This window comes from Cheilinus undulatus, linkage group 11, assembly GCF_018320785.1.
Source record: "Cheilinus undulatus linkage group 11, ASM1832078v1, whole genome shotgun sequence".
Taxonomy (NCBI): domain Eukaryota; kingdom Metazoa; phylum Chordata; class Actinopteri; order Labriformes; family Labridae; genus Cheilinus; species Cheilinus undulatus.
Window position 1 is genome coordinate 45,235,763 of NC_054875.1, and position 23,747 is coordinate 45,259,509.

General features: G+C 39.8%; 2 protein-coding genes across 4 annotated transcripts in view; both read left to right on the forward strand.

Moving 5' to 3' along the window:
* The window catches only part of fam120c (family with sequence similarity 120C), a 49,652-nt gene extending 41,506 nt beyond the window's left edge, over positions 1-8,146 (forward strand). For 2 of the 3 annotated variants that reach the window (XM_041799255.1, XM_041799256.1), the window contains exon 17: positions 708-8,146. In XM_041799255.1, the coding sequence (XP_041655189.1) occupies positions 708-965 (258 nt within the window). In that variant the 3' untranslated portion in view covers positions 966-8,146. The remainder of the gene's footprint in view (positions 1-707) is intronic. The other variant, XM_041799257.1, reaches the window with a different exon arrangement.
* A 10,373-nt stretch (positions 8,147-18,519) lies between these two features.
* On the forward strand, positions 18,520-23,153 carry hsd17b10 (hydroxysteroid (17-beta) dehydrogenase 10). Its single transcript, XM_041799579.1, has 6 exons — positions 18,520-18,599; positions 19,355-19,519; positions 19,605-19,769; positions 19,846-19,974; positions 20,070-20,178; positions 22,661-23,153. Exons 1-6 carry the CDS (start codon positions 18,576-18,578, stop codon positions 22,849-22,851), a joined length of 783 nt encoding a protein of 260 aa, XP_041655513.1. The 5' UTR covers positions 18,520-18,575; the 3' UTR covers positions 22,852-23,153.
* The last annotated feature ends 594 nt before the right edge of the window (positions 23,154-23,747 follow it).

Sequence of the window (23,747 nt, forward strand, 5' to 3'; positions counted from 1 at the left end):
CTTGAAGAGATAACTAGCTGTAAGCATCAGGCCGCTGTAAATGCATGCATTTAGATTTCATATCTACGAGTGCATGCACATTTGACGTCTGCTGGTGCATGTGTCAGCAGAATCTGCATTAATACCATCGACAGCTATAGATATCTATCTGTAGAAATCCACCGCCACAGAGCAGAGAAATTCACTGCTTTCAGTCAGGAGGAACTACAGCAAAGGATAGAGGAGACACTTTTAAAAGAAAGAAAGAGACTGATCTAAATTAGAAAGGAAGAAGGGGCCTTGCTAGCCATAAATATGAAATGTGTTCAGCAATGATGAGACTAGCTGTTTAAAACCCAAACAAAAGCCTGAAAAAAAAGCTTTTAAATAACTAGTGAAATTCAATATAGAATTGAAATGTGGCGTTATAAATTGGCTATTTTATAAGACTTACTAAGACTTAACTAGCCAAACTGATCATAAATGTTAGTGTCCGTAATTTTAAGCATTAAAAATCTATTGACTCTAGAAACTTGTGAAAATGTCACTAAGAAGAGCAGCTTTAAGCCGTGAGATGAGAAGCTGAGACCTGAATGGTCTACAGATGTAAATGGAGTGTTTATGGGTGTCTGATGTCTGCAGCCAGGTTCTTTTAGAATCTTTGCTCTACATCCCATCCCAACAGTCCTTGTTAGTCGTCTTAAACCCTCATGTCTCTCCTCCTGCAGACGTCGTCATCCCCCACATCCAGCAGCCCCCCAAAGCCGTCAGAGGAGGCGGGCTCCACGCCAGAGGTTGCCTCTCAGCAGCTGAACGGCAGCTCAGCAGCCTCCGCCATCGGTCAGCCCTTGGAGCTGGCCCCCCTGGCCCAGCCAATCCCGTGTGCCTTAGCCAGCAGAGACAACCAATCAGAGGGGGTGGAAGTGGAGGCCCCCTGTTGCCTTGACGACTGCCCGTCAGACGGAGCACTACAGAAGGAGGAGTGATGGCGTCCCTCCCAGGATGCACTGCTCTGAGAGAGTTCTCTGTGTTCGACTGCCTTTCCCTGTTTTTGTAGCCCTGCCTGCTAGCTGTGACATCGTCACATGGAGCAGAAAGTGACGCTCCTCGCCTCCTCGCTGCTCCATGTGATCGGCTCAGCGGTTAGCTGTTACTTCCTTTTTAGTTTTCTCATGTGGTTTTACGACATTGTTTTATGAAGAGAGGTTTTCTCCATGAGTCTGTAAGCGCCCCGCCCCTTAAGAATCCTAAACGCCTCCCTCCCACACCCAGAGTAAAATAAGCTTGAAGCCCCGCCCCCTTCTATGACCTTCCCCCTCTAAAAAGAGCCCCCACCCTTGAGTATGGGTATCTGTACAGTTTGAAATTGTTATTTTGTGTTTTTGATGGTCCCTTTGTTTGAATCTCTGCACACAGATGTAAAAGCTTGCGGTTACGGTGACAGATTGGATGTGGTTTCCATGGTTACAGCCTGGTGACCATGGTTGGTAGTTGTGTGTTGATGCGATTTGTTGCCATGGCCTTGACGTGTGAGGTTTACATGAATCCAGAGAGACGTTCAGAGTTCGACTCTGGATGTGAGTTTATCTGTGCAGTGACCCTTGTCCCCCAAACTCCAGCAGCACTGCTAAACACACAGTGTTAGCACTCCCCCTTATTGATTGATGATTGATTGATTGGTTTTTTTATAACAGGAGCACTTCTGCACCACCATGGTATTAGCGTGCTATCTTACTTTGACCTATGTAGCAAAGCCTAGTGCTTAGCTGTGCTAAGAAACCCCATGAATTTATGCACCTTATGCCCCAAAGTATGCAAGATATTACCCCGCTCCTAAAAAAAAAGAAAGAAAAGTGCATTATTATAAGATCCTCCCATCCCCCTCGCTCCTTTCTCCAAAAGCTTTGATTGTATTGTCCCAACAGAAGCACTTATTGTTGTATTTAAATATAATGAATCTGAACAAGCCCCTGTACAGGTGAATTGACCGTGTGAGGAGTGTTCCCCACGCATTAATAAATCCTTATAACATGTAGAACTACATTTAAAGGTAGAGATCTATTTGAGAGACGTCAGAATGTGAACAGAGTGGTTTCAGACAAAGAAGCACTTTGTTTTAAAAAATGTTAAACCACACTGGACTGTCCTCTACCAGGTGATAAAGAAACGATAAACTCTTGAAGCACCTTCTGGAGTTAAGGCCAAAAAGAAAAGTATAATGCTGCCCAGCAAAAAGATGGAGATGAATGCTGAGGGTTTGGGTGACTGCTGCCAGGCAGAGTTCCCCTCAGACTGGCCTCACGCATTCATCAAGAACCTTGAAATGAAGCTGAAAGGACTCCTGGTTCTCAGGAAATCATTTCAGATTTCTAAAAAAGTTATTTCCAAAGTGTATTTTAAAAGGCTCGCCTGCACAGGCAGCCAGTGATATATATATAAAGGGGGTTTGGCGACAAAGCCTCAAAGATTCCTCCACCCTCCGGTGGTGATTGAGCAACTGTTGCCACAACGATAGCCCAACACCGAGAGCTGCTGCCCCCCGCACAGCTCCGGTGTGTCACTTTATAGACCAGCAGGAAGCACTTACCTGCCCCGAAGCCCCTCGGCCGAGCACGGCGGAGGCTTTATGGGTCGGATCACATGACAGGAGAGAGAGAGGCCTCATGGCGGACCTCAACGTGCCGCTCACAATCCTGAGACTTCTACAGTAATGAATTGTTTTATTAGAGCACTTATGTTTGTAGAGAAAGAGATGTGTCCCCAATATGTAGGTTTCATCTGACTATGGAAATACAACTTTTAGCACAACTGCAAATGTAAAGAGCAGTGGAGCGACAGAAAACTGCCTGAGAGATGTTGGCCATGAACAAGAAAATCTCTTCCTGAAAGAGAGGCTGAATGAGCTCACTCTGTTAAAAAAAAAAGTCAACAAGAAGCACCTTATTTTCTTACTATGTTGATGACTTGTGCTCAGTCGTGTGCCACAGAATTGACATGGATACAAAGCTCTTCTGAAAACGCCGCTATGAACTTGGAAGGACAAAACCCTGACTATATCTGTAAGTGTTAATGTAGTCGTGTCAGACATCCCCTCAGTTACAGACCATTACAGTGAAAACGCTGACAGTTCTCACCCCAGCCGAGAGCGTAGGCCTACGCTCGGCGACACAGGGCTGGGGCCGCGCCACCGTCTCTTACACCAACACCAAATGAAATCCGATGTTCGGACTCGTTAGCCGTTATTGGTAGGGATTAAGCACACGCTCGTGTGCTGTAGGTGTTTCTAGGTTAAGAGTAGGAACCAGCGTCAGGATTAACACAGAACTGTAATACACAGACACCAAGACTAGGCTAGAGATTATAGCTCCACTGGCCGAAATACTAAGTCTAGAATAACTAGGAGTCATATACTTAACTGCTTTCAACTTTTGACATTAGTACAAATAAATGTATCGCAGCAGTACATTGTTAGAAGATGGCTTTTTTCTGCGGCGAGCCAGAGCGTGATTCGGTATATCCATGCCCTCTCTCTCGATTCGCTCGCCAGACACAAACACACACACACATGACACAAATACACGAAAACACACACACACAAAAAGACGTTCAGTTGCATTTGTTACCAGCAGCGTTCTCTCTGCTTTTGTGCTGAAGTGATTTTGTGCAGTTTCAGTTCCCAGTGGAGTGGTCGTCAGTTCATCAGAGATCATTTTTTTTTGGTAACACATTCGACTGACTCCACATTTTTCAAGATTGCATGGAGGGAATTTCAAAATAAAAAACATGTTAAAGAGGTGTGTCAGGGCGTAGGCACAGAGACACATTTACACACATTTACACACACGGATACATAGATGTTAAACCCTGAGTTACACAGTAGCTAGTATGGAAAAAAAAAATCAAACACAATACATGATGTAGTGTCCCTCTCTTGTCCTTGTCTGTTTTAGTTCGATAGATATTTGATCAGTGATTTTTTATGCTTGTTATCCTAACTCCCCCCTCCCTCCTGCTGTGACACTTTCTCTCGCCTCTGCGTTCCCGAAACTGTTCGTTCACTCCTTTTCTCTGCCTCCTCTTAGAGAACACGCATCCACTCATACAGACACTAAGCAGACACAAACACGACCAAACATTCTACACGCAGATTAACCGCCCTCTCCCCTCTTTGTATTTCAGTTCTCTCTTTCACTCCCCCCCTCTCTGCCTCTCCTGTAGCCCTTTTAGGACCGTTTCTATTGGCCGTTTTCTCTTTTCTCTTTGGGCTGCCCCGCCCCCTTTAATCAACCCAACTAACAGTAAAGGTTATATTAACGTTGATAATCAGTTTCTGTATGTATTTAGCCAGAGTCTGGAAAAAAAATCAGAAAAAAAATCAAAACGGTTTTATTCAATTGTGCAAACGTGTTTTTCTTACTATTTTAATGTTATTACATCTTTAATCTAATCCTTCTACCATTGCTTCAGTTAGTACTGAAATACGCTTAGCCAACCTAGAGATTTGAACTGTAATGATTGCGATTTTCCTTACCTGTATTTTATATGGCATCTTTAGACCACCGTTTATTCTGTACGTTAAGTAACTATTGCCCGTTTCTTTGAATTGAAAATCGTCGTCTGCACTATGTTTGATTCTCATGATATCCCTGATAACGATTTTTGTGGTCGACTCATTATTATCAATCTAAGCTGAACTCTGCGCCCTTGCACAAAGCAGCGAAACATCTCTTGTAAACACCTGAGAACCAAAGTACACCTAACATCCCCTTTTACCCCACTCTAAAGCCCCTAAAGCCCCGCCCCCGTACGTCGACGGTTTGCCCCCGAGTAACAAGTTTTCTGACGAGTATGAGTATATATATAATGACATAACAGCACGTGTGATTTATCTGAAAAGTCTGTGAGGTTATGGTGTTTTTGTACACTGTGGTTGTTGTGGAGACGCAGACAGACAGGGAAGAACGGTTGTGTTAAAACTGAATACAGGCTGACTCCAGGTCGACACGAAAACAAGAAGGATCGACACCTGACAAACATGCTTTCAGTCATTCTGGGGTTTTGGCGCCCTCTTTTGCATTTTTTTTTTCTTTAACTTAAAAACCATCGTGCTCTCCCAACTATGCCTTTAACTTCCCAGGCTGGAGGTTTTGTTACTGAGTGGCTTTATGTGTAATGGAGCAGAATTGTCCTCTAAGCACTGATCTGAGACCCTCAGGATGTTGAACCACCTTTAAATGGAAAGAAAAAAAAAACTAGGCCAAGAAATATTTGTAGAGACTTCAGAGCTGATAGAATTGGTGGGACAGTATATTTGGAAAATGATCAGTAAATCTGCAACTATGGGTTTCGCTGTGCTGCATTAAGGTTGTTAAAATTTGTTGATAGATCATGATCAATGGAGATGGGGGTTGTTGCATTTAGTAGGTATTAATACCCTTTAGATTCTCCAAGTCCTTACTGATACTACTGGATGATAATTCATTTTTAAAGACGTATCATAAGCAGATTAAAGTGTTATACAAGTTGCGAAGTTGCATTTCAATCTCTTACATCCAATTTATACTGCTAGGAAAACTTTATTTAGTCAAATTTCTTGCCTTTTTTGCCTTAAAGTTACATTTGAACACATTTTAGTGTTTGATTTACATTCACCTCATAATTATTTTACTGAGCTGACCTTGAACACATAAAATGAACGTCTGTCAGCTCTTAATTAGAGCTAAATAACTTTGATTGGGCAGATTGAAACTTAAATTTCAATGTTGGATTATCAGGTTTTACCAACGGGACTTGTTGCATAGTTTTTGAGAGCCGATTTGGCTGATTTAAGCAGATGAGGAAGATAACGCCTACAGCAGCTTGGGAGTCTGCTACTCTCAGCAGGAGTCAGACTGTCAGGCCTACAGCTGAAGGTACCACACTAGTTTGATTTCACAGTGCTAATGTGCTTTGAGCTCATGTTCCTCCTTGCCAAGTTTATGCACCAGTGATATGATAAACTGGCATTGACACAGGATCCACAAGACTCAATAGTGGCATCAAAAAGCAGAGTTTGAATGCAGAACCAAATCCTTATGAAACAGGGTTTTGATCTCCATCTCCATTTGTAAAAAGTTAAGAAACTTCTGATAGCATCTATTTCAAAAGATGAGGTCGTGGGAGAGAAATGTACCCACCAAAAACTGCAGGAAATTTCCCCCACACTGTCTGAATTGCACATAAATATTGAAATTTTCATTGTGCTGAAGTTGCAAGCTTTTTGTGCATTTAAGTCAGAGTGTAATTTAAATTTCCCTGTTATTTTACCGAGTTGACCTCAAACACATCGTGAAGCAAACATTGGTCAGCTCTTAATGAGAGCTAATTCACTTTGATTGTGCAGATTGCAACACAAATCACTTCATCACAGACAAGAGTTTCAAACTCCATCTTCAGTTGTAAATGTTCAGAAATTTTGAATAACATCTTTTTCAAAATATAAGGTCATTCTAGAGAAAGGAATCCATCTGAAATTGCAGGAAACATCTAAACACTGTCTGAAATGCACAAAAATATTGGATGTTTTATTGCATGAAAGTTGCAGATTTTTTGTGCATTTTAGACTGAGTGTAGAGTTTGTTAGTGATTTTTGATTGTTTGAATTAAACATCCAAATTTTGATTCTTAGGAAGAGATGTTTGCAACAGATTTGGCTAGAAAAACCTGCCACTATCAGCTGTAAACGTTGGCTGTATGAACAAATAAGACCGGGGAGTTTAAGGCTGGACCAACAGACCTACATCAGCTGAAATGTTTTTCTTCATCATTCTTAACACGGACTGAAATTTGTTCATCTTAAACTTTAAATTTTGTGTTTTAAGACGTACCTACAATTTAAGATTATCAGCTGAAATTAATTTGCATATATCTGCAAAAATCCAGTATTGGCATCCCAAATATTTTATTACTTAGTGTCCAGGTTTAAATTCTACTATCATGGCAACCTTATGCTGCATTTCCTTTAAAACGGCATCAGTTCAACCACTTTCTGATAAGTAAATTTATAGAAAAAGGGGAAAATAAAAAGTTTAAATTCATTTTTCGGGAAGTAATCGACTGTTTTGTCACTTTTGAAGCAAACTTTTGCTTGTTTTTGCATCATAAATAAGAAAAATCACGCCTGTTCTATCAGCTCTGACAGTGAAATGTTTTCTGATTTTGTGATTTTCTCCGGATAAGTCAACATGATTTAAAGCTGTCGATTTCGCAGATCACACTAAAAATCAGTGATAAAAATATTCAATAAATATTTCAGCCCTTAAAGTCTTACTTCTGTAAAGTAATCCCTAAGAGTGAATTTTGGAAGTCCTTTCTGAAAGACAAAGATTTAAAAGCCTCAAATCTCAGCTCAAGTGTCTAGAGGAAAATTCTGGCTCTCTGTGACTGATGAAAAGACTAATGACATCCTGCCTCACTGCCTACGCGAAAGGGAAGCATCTCTGAAGAGCTTGACAATGTAAAGAGAACCAAAAGTCCCAGAATAGAAGTGTACGATGTAGTGTTGTAGAAGTCAAACAGTGTTATTGTCTGTCATACAGAATGTGGAAAGGAATCATCGTTGTGTTGTACCTGTTCTGATGTATTCACAGGATTCTCACAGCTTTTTGTCCAGTTTGAATAAAGGTCCCTATTCTGTCTGTCTCTCTCTACACTGCCACTACCCCCCCTCAAACGCCCCCCCAAGCTCCAGTATAATCCCCCTCCCTCCCCTGTTGCTGAGTCCTAATAAAGGACTCGAGTTGAAGTCAGTCTCAAGTCAGCCACAAGTGTACCGATGCATGTACTTCAGTACCCAGGGCCGCCCAAAACTACCTGTGCAGCGAAAAGGGTTAAAAATTTATCCATAATACTATTGTTATAGAACTATTATCATCATCATTATTGCTGTTATAATTATGGTTGGTATAATTTGTCATCATTGTTAGCATTATGGAAGCACCAGACTGTTTGTGGAAAGACGAGAAAAAGAAAGCTTTTTTTTTTAATTGTCTGGCTGTTGGTGGTCTGATCTCACAGAGGGAGGGGAGGAAAGGTTCAAGAAAGAGACAAAGATGGCAGTCATGTTTGTACTGGTTGGGAAATGACTTACAGTGCTGAAATAAAATTTATTCTTTTAGTAAAAAAAGTATTTTTTGTGTCCTGTGTATTTTTTTTTATTTAGAAGAAAGTGCCACAATGATTTAAATGTCCAAAGAAACAGTAGATCATATTACTGCAAGTTAGATATTTTAATATAAAGGAGTAGTACAACAATTTTAAAACAGCTTATTTTCATACATGCCAATCTAACAGGATTCAAAGCTGCAGCTACAAAGCAAGATAAGGACTAGAGGGTTGACCTGTCTAAGGTGGCATTGTCCAGATAAGATATTGAAACATTTTGATAAAGGACAAAAATCATAATTATGAGTGAGTCATGATGATGAGCAAACTTATGAAATAAATAAGTAATGTTGACTAATTTTAATTTTTATATTTTATATCATAATTTTGATGTTTGAATCTCATTATTTTAACTTTAGCTTCAATGATTTACCATCTCATAGTTTGACTTTTTCTCATTTGATTCATTTTTTTTTTCTCTTACAGGCTAACCACCCAACATTCATACCATCATAATTTTTAATTTCAATCCAATCGTTTTTTTTTTTTACATTTTATAATTACGACTTCAACAACGACCTACAAACTAATAAGTATGCCTTTATTCATAATTTTGAATTTCTAGCTCATAAATTCAAGTTTTTTTTCTCATAAGTTCTAATTTTTTGTTTATGAATATGACCAACAATCTACCTATGTTACTGTGACAGTATTTTTTCTTATAATTTTGACTTATTTCAAATTTGATTTTATTTATCTAACAGTACAGACTTTCAGTTTATTATGACTTGTAATATAATGGCTTTTTATCTAATCATTTTGACCTTTAATCCCACAATTTCGACTATTTTGTCTTAAAATTATGGTTACCATAATAGCTTTTTATCTCAATTTTTTCTTGTAATGACTTTCTATTTCATAATGTTTACTTTGACTCATAATTTTGAATTTTCTGTCATAATTTCTATATTTGATTTCATAATTTTTACTTTTGACTCAATTTTGAAGTTTCTGTCATTTCTATATTTTAATTCATAATTCCGATTTTTTGAAATTATAATTATGATTCACTGTCTCATAAAATATATATATATATATTTTAATGTCGTTTCAATTATTTACCTGATGATTTCTGCGTTTGTGTCATAATTTTGTCATTTTTATCTTCTAATTTTACTTTTTGATGTTTTTGACTTTTGTAGCTTAATACCTCATATTTTATGACTTTCTATCTCATAATTTGGACTTTTTGAATCCCGTTATCTCCTATTTTTCTTATAATTGTAATTATTTTATGATGTCTTTAGTCATAATTTCGACTTTTTATTTCATAATTATGGTTTATGTTTCCGAATTTCAATTTATTTTTTATTATAATCAAACTATTTCTGTTTATTATTATTATTACTATCTATTTATTTATTTATTATTTTTTTAAACTGGCTTCAATTTTTTTTTTTTTCAAGGACATTAAATCATTTTTATGGAACTACTTGGGATTTTTTTTCACGGCATCTGAAACCGTGAAAATGGCGACCTCTGCTGGGCTAACCGTCACTCCCTCAGTCCGTGGTCTTTTATTTGTATCAATGAGTGAAACGTAAAGCTGACGCTGCTGTTAAACAGTGAGACCGGAAGTGACGGCAGTGGGCTTTAAATGTGGCTTGTGTCATAAGCTGCCTGCATTCAGTGAAGTATTTTGGTAACTATTTAATTTTTTGACGTGAAAATCCCAAATGCAAAACAGCCATCTGATACACCTCTGTTTCGCGCGTGACGTAGGGAGGCCCCGTTCAAGGGGGGTCGGTCACGTGATTTTTGGCGTGGTGAAGCGAAGCATCGAAACATCTCGCTGCGATACTTTTGCTTGGTAAGGTCGATAGCGTGAGCGGCTAGCTCGCTCCGTTAGCATCGTTTCAGCCGTTACAGACCCGGAGGAGGCAGGAGGCGGCGGGCTCGTGAGGACACGCGGGACGGACGGCGGATGTGACAGCAGACGGGCTGAGAGGTCGAGAACCGCCAATTCCAGCTAGCTGTCAGCTAGCTCCGGATCACCGTGGGGCTAGCCCGCTAGCTGACTTCCAAGGCAGGTTGTGGGTGCTTCGGGTACGAGCTCAGTTTAACAGAGAGCGGCAAACTATCGTTGTGTTTGATGGGAATCGCTGGTGTAATGTTGACAAGAGCGTATCCATCTGAACAGTCAGGCTAACGGTGACTAGCTTGACAGACTGAATGGTGCACAGGTTAGCTTTGTAGCCTCACCTGATGGAGGATACAGACAGAAATAACATCGGTTGATGCTAGATTGCTTCCAGGTCTTTAGAGGAGCCTTAATGGGTAAAGATAGCTGCATCTTATAGGAGGGTTTTTGTTCCCTGGGGTAATTTGTCGACACTGGAGACCCTCCTCAAGGGCAGGATGACACTTATGAAGTAGGCTTCATCCTTTTCTGAGGATTAGTCACCTGTTTAAACTCTCTAACTGATGTCCTTGGGATTTTATGAAGGGAATCTTACTCTTCTCACTGATATGATCTTTTTACTCTCAAACAACCCTCCACTGAGAAACGCTAATGGATGTATTAAGTAAACCTTAATTTAAATACTAGATAAAAATCAAATATTCATGCCTGTCAGACAGCACAGCAAGAGAAAACTGGCCAACATTTTTATTATGATGACGGATAGTGTAGAAAAGGTCAAAAACTACATTTTTGACAAACGATCGGTGCTTAGAAAATGAATGAGTCCATCCATTGTTATGGTTGCAAATGTTTTTGTGAAATGTTGACATTGTGCAGAAGTTTGATTCCAATTTTTAAAGGTTTAAAATGAAAAATATGCAATATTATCTCAAAAGCCCAGATACATTAATTTTAAATGTCAATGTCTTTTGATACTGCGTGGTTTTAAGTATGATCGTATCTTACAGTATACTTTCATAAATCATCACCTTTGCAGCTTTTCCCAAACTTGAGACCTGAAAATCTTGCATGTGCATATAATCATGAATCATATGATCATTTAAAAGGTGATTTTTTTCCATGTTGTTTTTTAGTTATTGTAAATGTCCTGTTGCAGCCCATTTACAGCAGCGTGCTAAGGAGAGGAATGAGTCTATGGAAAATTGTGAGTAAACTTCATACAATATTGTTGGCAATATTTTGGTTCAACTAAAAGAGTATGCAGGGGATTGCATGCTACATGAAGTGATTAAGAGGAGGAAATTAGGGGACTGTTGGCCCACAGTGATTCCAGTTACAGTTAATGATTTATATGAGTTGAGGAATTTAACCACAGTGAGGTTTTGTTTAACAATATTTGAGATACAGAAAAGCAAAGGAGGAAGGATATTTTACATCAAGCAATGCTAGGGTGCTTGTTAAATGAAAGTTCTATTTTCTGACACTGTGACTGTTGAGAGGTCATTAGAGTGACTCTGTGACTGTGGAGTGGTCATCAGAGAGACTCTGTGACTGTTGAGTGGTCATCAGAGGGACTCTGACTGTCGAGAGGTCATCAGTGTTACTCTGTGACTGCCGAGAGGTCATCAGAGGGACTCTGTGACTGTCGAGAGGTCATCAGTGTTACTCTGTGACTGCCGAGAGGTCATCAGAGGGACTCTGTGACTGTTGAATGGTCATCAGAGGGACTCTGTGACTGTTGAATGGTCATCAGAGGGACTCTGTGACTGTTGAGTGGTCATCAGTGTTACTCTGTTGAGAGGTCATCAGAGCGACTCTGTGACTGTTGAATGGTCATCAGAGGGACTCTGTGACTGTCGAGAGGTCATGAGTGTTAGTCTGTGACTGTTGAGTGGTCATCAGAGGTACTCTGTGACTGTTGAGTGGTCATCAGTGCTACTCTGTTGAGAGGTCATCAGAGGTACTCTGTGACTGTTGAGTGGTCATCAGAGTGACTCTGTGACTGTTGAGTGGTCATCAGAGGTACTCTGTGACTGTTGAGTGGTCATCAGAGGTACTCTGTGGCTGTTGAGAGGTCATCAGAGTGAGTCTGTGGCTGTTGAGTGGTCATCAGGGGGACTCTGTGACTGTCGAGAGGTCATCAGAGGGACTCTGTGACTGTCGAGAGGTCATCAGAGTGACTCTGTGACTGTCGAGAGGTCATCAGAGGGACTCTGTGACTGTCGAGTGGTCATCAGAGGAACTCTGTGACTGTCGAGAGGTCATCAGAGGTACTCTGTGAATGTTGAGTTGTCATCAGAGTTACTCTGTGACTGTTTTTGTGTTTGGTTGTTTTTGGTAATTTTACTTTTACATTAGTAATTTTTTTAACCAATTAATATCTTTTAAGCACAACAGTCTTGTATTTTTTTCCATTTCTCCAACAAACCTCTGACTTTCATGCCAGGGTCTCAAAATCATTTGAATTTGACAAATATATTAAAGCAGTTCTTCTAAAGTACAAATTGGATTTTAGCTGATATCCAATAAGGTTTGTCAGTTTCTGCAGATATTTGCTGCTGATATTTTGGTTCTAAAAATCTGCTTATAAAAGCTGTAAATATTGGCTGTTTGAGCAAATAAGATAGTAGAGTTTTAGGCTGGACTGACAGACCTAAGTCAGCTGTAATCTTTTTCTTTTTAAACCTTCATTCCTGAAACTTTAAAATCTGTTTTAAAGACTGAAATTTGTTCATCCTCAAACTATAAATTGTGTGTATTAAATGCCAAAGTTTTAGGTCTGAACAAGATTTAATATTAGTATAGGCTACAATTAAGTTTAAGGTATCAACAATTTGTATATTGGCATAAAATCTAATACTGTGCATCCCTAATTTAAGCTGATACCAATGTAAATACAGATGCATAAAAATCACTTACTCCTTAAACTTCAGGGTTCAAACTCCTTAACTATAGATGGATGATTTTGGAATTTTGCAGACGTCTGATATGCAGATATTTACAATTTAATTTTGATAAATACTAATATTTAAACCGATATGTAGATGGAGTTTAGACCTGTAACTTCAGTCTTTAAAGTACACTATTTAAAGTTCGACAACGAACAAACAAATTTCAGCCCTTAAAACAGACTTTAAAGTTTCAGGAATGATGATGATTAAAGAAAAAGACTTAAGCTGACGTGGGTCTGTTGGTCCAGCCTTAAACTCTGTTTACAGCTGATATAAGCAGAATTTTACAGCCAAGTATTGGTTATAAAAATCTGGAGACATTCTCAAATCTGCAGCTATCATCCCAATCCTGAACACTGTCTAAATTGCACAAGTATGTGTAATGTTGGCGACATTTGTGCAAATTAAACAGCATGTAGAAGTCAACTTTTTGATGGATATGATGGCTGCAGATTACATCATTGTGAAACACATGCAGTGAATAATTTTGACATTATATCATCATACACCCTAAAATTTGTAGCTAATGTTTGAAGTGATTATATGTTGATAAAAAGAACACTGTCAAGCTCCAAAGGCATTTCTTTCTCTCTAACATCATCGAACAATCCTAAATAAATACACAAACTATTAAATTATGAATCTGAGGCACCAAATATTCTGTTTTAACTGCCAAAAACTGCAGGCAAATTCTTTGCCCATGTTTTCATGCATTTAGAGAGTGTGTAGGAGTGTGTCTCCAGTATTTAATGGATTCATTCTTTTCCTGTGCAAATGACGGATGAAATCGATGGAGCTGTTTTAAAGCTTCAGTCAGTGAAATAACAGATTTTATCATTTTAAAACATGTGTTTAGAAATATAGAGGGGAAAAAAAGCAAAGACCTCACCTTTGATGGGGCTTTGAGTCATGTCCGCCCTGTTATTCCATCAAATCTTTTCATTTAAGTATCATAATTTTCTTAAAATGTTTCATTGCTATTGGAGTTGAAATGTTTATTTTAGGTGTGTAAAAATGTAAAATCATCGTACAACTGCAGAGACAAAAATGCATAGAAAAACAGAACACTTAAATAAATTTAAGAAAAGAAGCGTGAGTAAGTAGAGAGCATTTAATTCCATCCTTTGGCCTTAAATTAGAGGTGGATGACTATCAAACTATTTCACATATATCTAATGTCTCATTTTTAGTTGATTATTATTATTATTTATTTATTTTTTGGCAAAAGTGGTTACATTTGTAAGTTTTGCCATATTTGGTGCTGAATTTAAAGCTTTTCTTTCTTCATTACATGGTTATCCCAATATTCTGATTGGATATATTTTCAATTATTAGGGATATTATCACCATGATATCAGACTCATCAAATATTATCCTGAAAACTTTAGAATTGGCAGATATGACATTTTCTGCAGGTATTAACCCGAATATTGACTCAAAATATCTACCCTCTTTTTCTTTGTTCTTCCTCATTTCTTAAACTTAGTGTGGTTTAAGGCCTGAAGTTTTAGGTCTGATCTACAATTACAAAAAAGTTGGAACACTGTGTAAAATGTAAATAAAAACAGAACGCATTGATCTGCAAATCTCATAAACCCATATTTTATTCACAGTAGAACATAAACAACATATCAGATGTTGAAACTGACACATTTTATCATTTCATGAAAAATATTCACTCACGTTGAACTGTGGCAGCAAAACAGCTCAAAAAAGTAGGGATGGTGCAACAAAAGGCTGGAAAAGTAAGTGTTACTCAGAAAAAAAAACGCTGGAGAAGCATTTTGCAATGAATGAGGTTAATTGGCAACAGGTCAGTAACATGACTTGGTATAAAAGGAGCATTTTAGAGAGTCAGTCTATCAGAAGTAAAGGTGGGCAGAGGTCTGTTAATCTGCTTAAAACTGTGTCTAAAGATCACAGAACAGTTTTAGAGAAATATTCTGTCAATATAAAGTAGCGACAACTTTGAATATTCCACCATCTACAGTCAATAATATCAAAAGATTCAGAGAATCTGGAGAAATCTCTGTGAGCAAGGGACAAGGCTGAAGATCAGTTTGGTGCTTGTGATCTTTAGGCCCTCAGGCAGTGCTGCATTAAAAACAGGAATGATTCTGTACTGGAAATCACTCTGGAAAGGTTACTTTGCACATCTATTTCTCAGGACAGGTGTGTCAGAGGGCAGGGTCTCCAGCAAACATTTCAAAGACAAACACCTGCACACTGTCCAACTTGCAAAGAAAAGGAGTATTTATTTGCAATGTTTCAGTACTAGACCTTCATCAGGCAAACAGGCAAACATCCGTCTGTTTGCCTGGACTCTCTGGACCAAAGCTCATTTAAAATGGACTGGGGCAAAATGGAAAACTGTTCTGTGGTCAGTTGAGTCAAAATGTAAAATTCATTTTGGAAACCACAGACGTGGTGTCCTGTGGACTAAAGAGGACTTGGGCCAACCAGCTTGTTCTCCTGGCTCAGTTCTACAGCCTGCATCTCTGATGGTATGGGGTTGCATTAGTGTCTATGGCGTGGGCAGCTCTAACATCTGGAAAGGAACTATCAATGCTGGAAAGTAGAGAGAGATTTTAGAGCAACATATGCTCCCATCCAGACAACGTCTCTTTCAGGGAAGGCCTTGACCATTTCAGCAGACCAATGCTAAACCACATACCACATTCATCACAACAGCATGGCTTCACAGTAAAAAAAAAAAAAGTCTGGGTCCTGAACTGGTCTTCAGTCAAGACCTTTCACCAATAGAAAGCATTTGGAGCATTAGATGGGGAAAATGCAGCAAAAAAACAACCTAGGACTGCTGAGCAGCTATAACCCTACACCAGACTAAAATGGGACAACATTCCTCTCCCAAAACTCCAGCAGCTGATCTCCTCAATACCCAGATATTTACAGACTTGTTAAAAGAAGCAGGGATGCTACACAATGGTAAACATCACCCTGTCCCAACTTTTTTGAGATGTGTTGCTGTCATCAGATCAAGATGAGCTAATATTTTCATAAAATGTCCCAGTTTTAACTTCTGATATGTTGTTAATGTTTTATTGTGAATAAGATATGAGATTTGACAACCATTGCATTCTGTATTTACATTTAAAACAGCACACCAACTTGTTTGAATCAGGGTTGCACATTTATGAATTGGTATTGGCTGAAATGAATTTGTAAATATCTGCATGTTGAATATTGGCAAAAATACATTCTTCAGGCTTAAGTTCACTTTAATGAGTGATCTTGAGAATGATTCATTTATAAATAAGACGTCACTCTTCTCTACAAACCTGGCACCAATGATCAGGGTTTCATGTCAGGGCTGAGCTCTGCAGAGCTGTTTTAACCCTAAAGGAGTAAAGATTTTTGATTTCAGAGGAGACGAGTGGCCGCTGTGGGATGAGGTAGTAGTTTGTATAGTTTTAGGATCACACCAGATCTGGGAGATAACTATACAGCCTACTGTCTTTCTCACGGCAACCAAACCATCACCTACATGCATGACGGAGACCGCCAGCCTATCCACATCGTGTGTTCAGTTGCCACGGCGACTGAAGCCTCTGTTGCTGTTGGTGACCAAATGGGGTCCTGAGTTGCATCATGAACGTTGGACCCATCGCTGGTTGTAATGAGGAGCTGACTGGGCTGGACATCAGCAGAGCCTTAAATGATTCGATGTTTTTAATTTAACTTCACAGAGGGACGATCCTCCTGCTGCAGGCATGACTTTCCACAAACACGCAGGACGTTATCATCCATGAGGATTTCAGGAGGAAGCCTCACTCCCTGTGTTTTTCCGATGGATTGTAGCTGTGCTGTGGTGAGGTAGTAAGTTGTGTTGTTGTGGGGTGTGGGATATTACAACCCCTATTTTGGAGATACAACTATACAACTTACTGCCTTCCATAATATGGCAGAATGATTCTTCATGCCCTACAGTCTTCATTGGTATCCTTCTCCATGGCTTGACTTCACTTAAAAAATGTGATTTATATGTTTTTCACATTATAACTTCAGGATTACTGAGAGTCTTAAATTCAGTTATTTAGAAATTAAAGTTCATAAGATGTAAGACAGTAAAATGTAAGTATCAACAAGCTCTTGTTGGTAGTTTTCTTATGATAAACTAGTCTGTGTGAATTTACAGTATGGTTGCAAAGGGTGCAAGAACGTTAACTACACATCAGAAGTGTAAACAAGGATGGGGGCAGATTTACATGAAGCAGATCAAATAAAAACTGTGCATTAAAGCTGGATAATTTTTTTCTGTAGTATGTTTTTAGCTGAAGATAAGCTGATGTGCAATTGAAACCCTCTGTTTTGCAGCTACCTTAAAATAAAGAACAAATCTTACAAGAAAAATCTGTACTTGCTTTCTTTTAATGCCATATTTGAATATTGTTTCTCATAGAATGAAGAACAAAAACGTAGAGGTATAACACGTTCTATAAAATCTGTTATGTTGTCAATTATAGTAGATTCTGTAGAGACTTTCTACGATTCATAAATCACCATTTTTCCTCAAACTGCTCGTATCATTTCTGTTACTGCTTTACTCGGTGTGAAGCTTATCTATTACTACATACTCGCCTGAGCTGACCTCGTTGAGCTCTGGGCTCGCGCTGATTGGACAACGCCGCTCCCACTTAGCCAATCGGTGACTTTATTTAGCGGGGCGTTCCCTGGGACGCTCACCGATTGATCAAATCAGAAGAAACTGGGCGGGTTCGAGAAGCTTTTCCGCATCGTAGTAAACACGCTGTCATCAAAGAGCGAAAAATGAGAAGACCTCTCACACTGTTGGAATTTCTTGGGCCAGTTTACATCTTTGTAGGCGAGGCAGGACATAGCGCCGTTCATACACGGAGCTATTCACAGGAGGGAACAGGACATTCATAACATTAGGAGCATTAAATGACAGAATAAAGTCATTAAAGACAAACATTTACAAAGCATCATTAAATTGCAGGAATTGCCTTGCTTTATAAATACTGTACTATTGTATGTATTTTGAAGCATACTTTCCCAGTTTATAAGCAATATTTTTACTATGGTTAAACTTAATTTATTTGCATTATTTCGCAGTACCGGACAATAGCATTTAGACGTTTTTAAAGGAGAAGCAGAGCCCTCCCAGTATTTATTTTACTCCATTTGATACAAATTTCAGTCTATTGACTGATTTATTTTGTTGCTTTTGATTGAATATTGACACTAATTACTAAGAAAAAAATAGATTACAAAAACTTCATCGCAGGCTCCTCAAGGGCCCCTCCCTACTGTGGGCCTGGGTAATCAGTACCCCCCCCCCCCCCCGTTTTACGCCCCTGACTCATTAGCTCATAATTTCGACTTTTTATGACTTATTATCTCAAAATGTAAATTTAAGTTATTTTCAAATGTACATTTCATATTTTTTTCTTTGACGTGGCGAAAATTAGCTTCCATACCTGAGAGTGCTATCTCCCGTTAAACAAACTGAAGAAGAGGAAGCTCACAGGAAACGGCGAGTGACTCCTCTGTGGAATAAACTATCTCTGCTGTGACGTCACCGTCGTCTCCGAACCAACATGGCGAACATTCGGTGTGTCAAGGTGAGCAAAGAGAATCAAAAATTCTGTCAGCGCTGCCGCCGAGGTTTCATTTAACGTTTACTCTTTAATTATGTGACGCGGTAAACTCTTTTAAGGATTTTCTCGTGATTTTTTGGGGTTCTCGCCCTCGTGCGTGCTTCCGTTGTAGTTCAGAAGTTTCATTGCATGTAGCTAACATGCTGAGTCCACTCAGCGCCCTCCTACCTCTGTTTCCTAACCTTTGGTCTATTGTTCCACTGACACTGAGACTTAAAGCCGTTAGCTTGTTATTTCAGCGGGTCAGTCCACCGGGATCACTATTAATTGGCTTTGCTTCCAACTCTTACCGCTGTCAGGCTGTGCAGATACTGTTTACATGCATCCTGGTGCAAACACTGTTACATCCGATGTTTACATCACTGCCAAATACAGTAGAGGTGAATAAAAGCTCCTTTTGTGCTCATAGTGGCCTACTTACTGTGAAAGGCCCCACTGAACGGCTGACTGCATCCTCAATACCTTAACACTGTTCCAGACTAAATGTTTAAACGATAGTGTTATTTTCAAATAATTGATGGTCATTTTAAGAAATTAAACTTCATAATCAAATGTTAAAAAGGTTTTTAAGGTGAGAACTGAATCCTTCAAAGGTTGCAAGCTGACATCTGAGAATTTGATTGGAGCCTGCATGAAACAAATGAAAGTCCTGCAAAGCTCTGTCCTCTCACCCTCCCCGTTTGTCCATCTCTGTTTGTATTTGTCTTTCTCTGAACCAGGGTATGGTCGGCCTGGTGACAGGCGGTGCATCAGGTCTAGGTCGGGCCACCGTGGAGCGTCTGGTACAAAACGGAGCGGCTGCCGTCATCCTGGACCTGCCTTCCTCCGATGGACCGGCTCTGGCAGAGAAACTCGGAGACCGCTGTGCCTTCGCTCCAGCAGATGTGAGTTCAAAGCTGACAAACACAAGTGCACACACAGACTGGGTAAAAACAGGCCGACAGTCTTCAACTCTTTGTTGTTTCCCAGGTGACGTCAGAGGCAGACGTGAAGGCAGCGGTGTCCCTGGCCAAAGAAAAGTTTGGGAAACTGGACCTGGCTGTGAACTGTGCCGGCATCGCTGTAGCCTTCAAAACCTACAACTTTAAGAAGGACGCCCCTCACAGCCTGGAGGACTTCCAGCGCGTTATCAATGTAAGACAGAAACACAGAGACATGCAGAGGCATGCAGATAGCAGCTGTGTGACTTTGCTTTGCGTGTTTCCTGCAGGTGAACATTGCAGGAACCTTTAATGTGATTCGGCTCGCTGTGGGTGAGATGGGGAAGAACGAGCCTGACGCAGACGGACACAGAGGCTGCATCATCAACACAGCCAGCGTGGCAGCTTTTGATGGACAGGTCATTCAGAAACACTCAAAAAGATCAAATGAATTAATGGCTGCTCATAAGTCATTAATACTCATCAACTTTTCTTTGTCTTGACTTCTCTCCAGGTGGGCCAGGCGGCGTACTCAGCTTCTAAAGGCGCTATTGTTGGAATGACCCTCCCCATTGCACGAGATCTGGCACCCATGGGCATCAGAGTCATCACCATAGCACCTGGTTAGTGTACATACAGGTGCATTAAAAAAATGTAGGAAGTTCCTGCAGGGCTCAGAGACAGGATTGTTGCGAGGCACAGATCTTGGGAAGGCTACAAAAAGTTCCTGCTGCACTGAAGGTTTCCAAGAGCACAGCAGCCTCTATACCAATGGAAGAGCTCTGGCATAACCAGGACTCAAACAAGAGCTGGTTGTCCTGCCAAACTCTGAGCTCCATTTTTTCATTGGCAAAACTACAGTCTTTGTCCAGGTGGTTTTCTCCACTGCATTTGTAGCATTTTCTAATGTCTGGCTGGGGCTTTGGTCATGTGTCGCTGACCTTGGTCACCGACCTCGCTGCTCTGTTCCATTTACCGGGGTCTGTTATACCATATAAATCCACAATGTCTCTGTTTGCCGCCTCCATTGCTTATGCAAACTTGAGTGCTTTTTCAAAAATCAGCCTGTCCTTTGACAGCAGCCTCAGCTGCATCCTGTTGTCTTTTATGCCACAGACCAAACGAGCTTTCAACATCATGGTGAACAAATCACCAACGTCACAGTCCTGCGCCGACTTTCTCAATTCTGCCACATAATCACCCTCACTTTGCATCTTACTCTGGTGCCCTCTGTTGGCACAAAGATGAAGTAACATTCCACAGTTACTTCATAACACGGGAAGTTCCCGAATGATGACATTTTAGGATTTTATAGAAAATCTGTATGTACTTATGCATCCTTTTATGGCATCAGTTTTGAACCAGTACACCCAAGAAGTCTTCTAAGAGGTATCAAGACAATTGGAGCAACAATGTGGCGTGCAATTTGACACACACAGACATGTCACCAGTTATAGTGCAATATTTAACCACTTCAGGCCTACAGTCCTCATCACATGCTTTGTCGAAACTGTAATGCAGCCGCCCACCACTAGAAGTCACTGTAGCATCACTTAATGGTGACTGCCAAGCTTCTGTTGTGCTCTTTAACCCAGTGGTTCTTAACTGGTCGGGCATCAAGACCCACTGCTACCCCCTTATCAGAAATCATGACCTAGATGTTTTAAAATTTTCAGTTGCTTCAATTTATTTATAAAAAAATGTGCAGTTTGGACCTTAAATGGAACAAAACATGACTGAACAAATAGACAGGACAACTCAAACATGGTAAAAAGTACATAAATACAAAAGGCATGCATGCATACATTTTATCTTTACTCCCTTTTTCCTGAACGGCATGCAGTTTTAGTAAACAAGTGGAAATATTGAGGAAAATGGGATTAGAGTCTGAGTTTCCACTTAGGGCTTCCATACATTATAGACATTTTTTTCCAGGAACTTGTTCGTGGCCCACTGGAGAGAGCTCAGCGACCCACTTTTGGGTCCCAACCCATCACTTGAGAACCACTGCTTTAACCCAAATGTTAGCAATACCCCAATATGACACCAGTTGTATCTTGTAGAAACAGTTTAGCTGCATCTTTATGTACAAAATAGGGATAAAGTTGTACATTGGCTGTGTTAGGTTATATTATACACAACTGAAGAGCTGAGTGATGATACTCAGTACAAAAGAAAGTAGGCATTAACCTGGAGAGGATAAAAAGCCATGGGGCCAGCACTGCTAACGTTAGCCTCATTCTGCAAACAGACTTAACCTTCATGTGTCCCTTTGTACCATTTCAGGACAATTCATTTTTGTCTCAACACCATTTTATGAATTTTCAAGCTTCAGGCATGAGCAGTTTTTTGTATTTTAATTTTTTTGTCTTAACTCAGACCCCATGCCTATAAAGCACTGTATGCAAAAATCCTGATGTTCATGTCCCTAGTGCCCATTTTGGTCCCATCTACTTCAATTATAACTTGATTTTTTTGATCCTGGAGCCATTAGAAAATAAAAATGTGCATGCAATAAATGTTGGGGATTTTTCACTAGTATTATTGTGAACGTTGTAATTTCCACTATTTTCCACCAGATGTCGCCATTCCCCCTACTGTGGTCTACAGGGAAAAACATTGAATTTTTAGAATAATGTCTTATCTTGCTTAAACTCCCCCAACACTGTATTTTTTAAACCTGAGGCTTGAAAATGTGTGTGTGGATACATGAGTGTGTCAGTGAATGTGTGTTGTGTGTGTGTGTCTTTGCCGTCTGCCCCTGGTCTCTGTTTGGATTGGAAGTGACGAGGTTTTTAATGTAGTTTCTGTGCAGAAATTCACTGCCCCTTCCATTTTTAAGTAATATTTTATATTTCTAAATTGATTAATTAATCAATGTATTGTGTTTTTATAGCCTATTATATGAAATGAGCCATTTTGGTCCAAAGGGACACAAACAGGTGTAAAATTATTGTTTACCCACTGCGTCTGTGCTCCTGTCTTAAATAGTGCTTAGCGTGGGTGCTTTCTTTACTTAGACCAGTTGACTCCACACATTTGTAGTTTTCTATTAACCAGATTTGAAATTATTCACCTTTAATACTTCTCTCTGTCTCCCCCCAGGTCTCTTCTCCACCCCTCTCCTGGCCGGTCTTCCAGAGAAAGTCCGCTCCTTTCTCGCCCGACAGGTGCCCTTCCCGTCGCGCCTGGGAGACCCCGCTGAGTTCGCCCACATGGTGACGTCCCTGGCGGAGAACCCGATGATTAACGGAGAGGTCATCAGACTTGACGGAGCCATCCGCATGCAGCCTTGAGACTGATGGTGTGCTTGTTTGTGTGCGTTTGTTTTTTTTGGCCACAGTGACAAAGGCGTTGATCTTCAGCAGCATCCAATGACTGAACACTTTAACGTCTGAGTGTGGCTCTTTGTTGTGTCTATGTTGTAGAAAGCTGCAAACAGTACAAATACACTGTAATAGATCACAAACACACTTTAGGTTTGTGTGAGACTGTGAGCGAGAGAGTGTGTAGAAATAAGACTGTACATCTTCAGAGCATTGCAGTAATTTTTGCACTCCACTTTGATTGTTTTGTAACTAAACCGGATGAAAATAAACCTCAGATGGGTTTCAGAAACTATTTTACTACTTCCTTTTATCTAAAAACACCGTCTTTCAAATTATCTTGATCCATCATGTTTGATTCAGAAAGGAAAGAAGTCAAAGCTGGCCTGGCTTCCAATCCAAATCAGTAATATTAATAATAATGATAAGAATACAGTTTATTTTTGTAGCACTTATAAAGCCCAGCACTGAATACTTGGTAAAAGGATAAACAATGATTAAAAAAGGAAATAGATTAAAAAAAAACTGTTACTCTGGTTAAAATGTACAGAAGTAGAAGTGAAATTAGAGGCCAATAAATCTGCTCAATTCAAGGCAGAAGGTTTTTAATTTAAGGTTTACTTTTAGTCCCAAGTAGCTACTGAGGAGGAAAACAATAACATGATTTTTCTTATTGGCAAAAAAACTAAATGAGAATTTGAATCTCCAACAAACTTCCAGCTTCATAATAAAGTGAAATGCAGCAGCTGTTTTAGGATGTAATGTTGAATCATCTTACCTAGCTACTAGCTACCTACCAAGCTAGCTACCTAGCTACTTGCTTCCTAGCTACCTAGCTACCTACATACCTAGCTGCTACCTTTCTA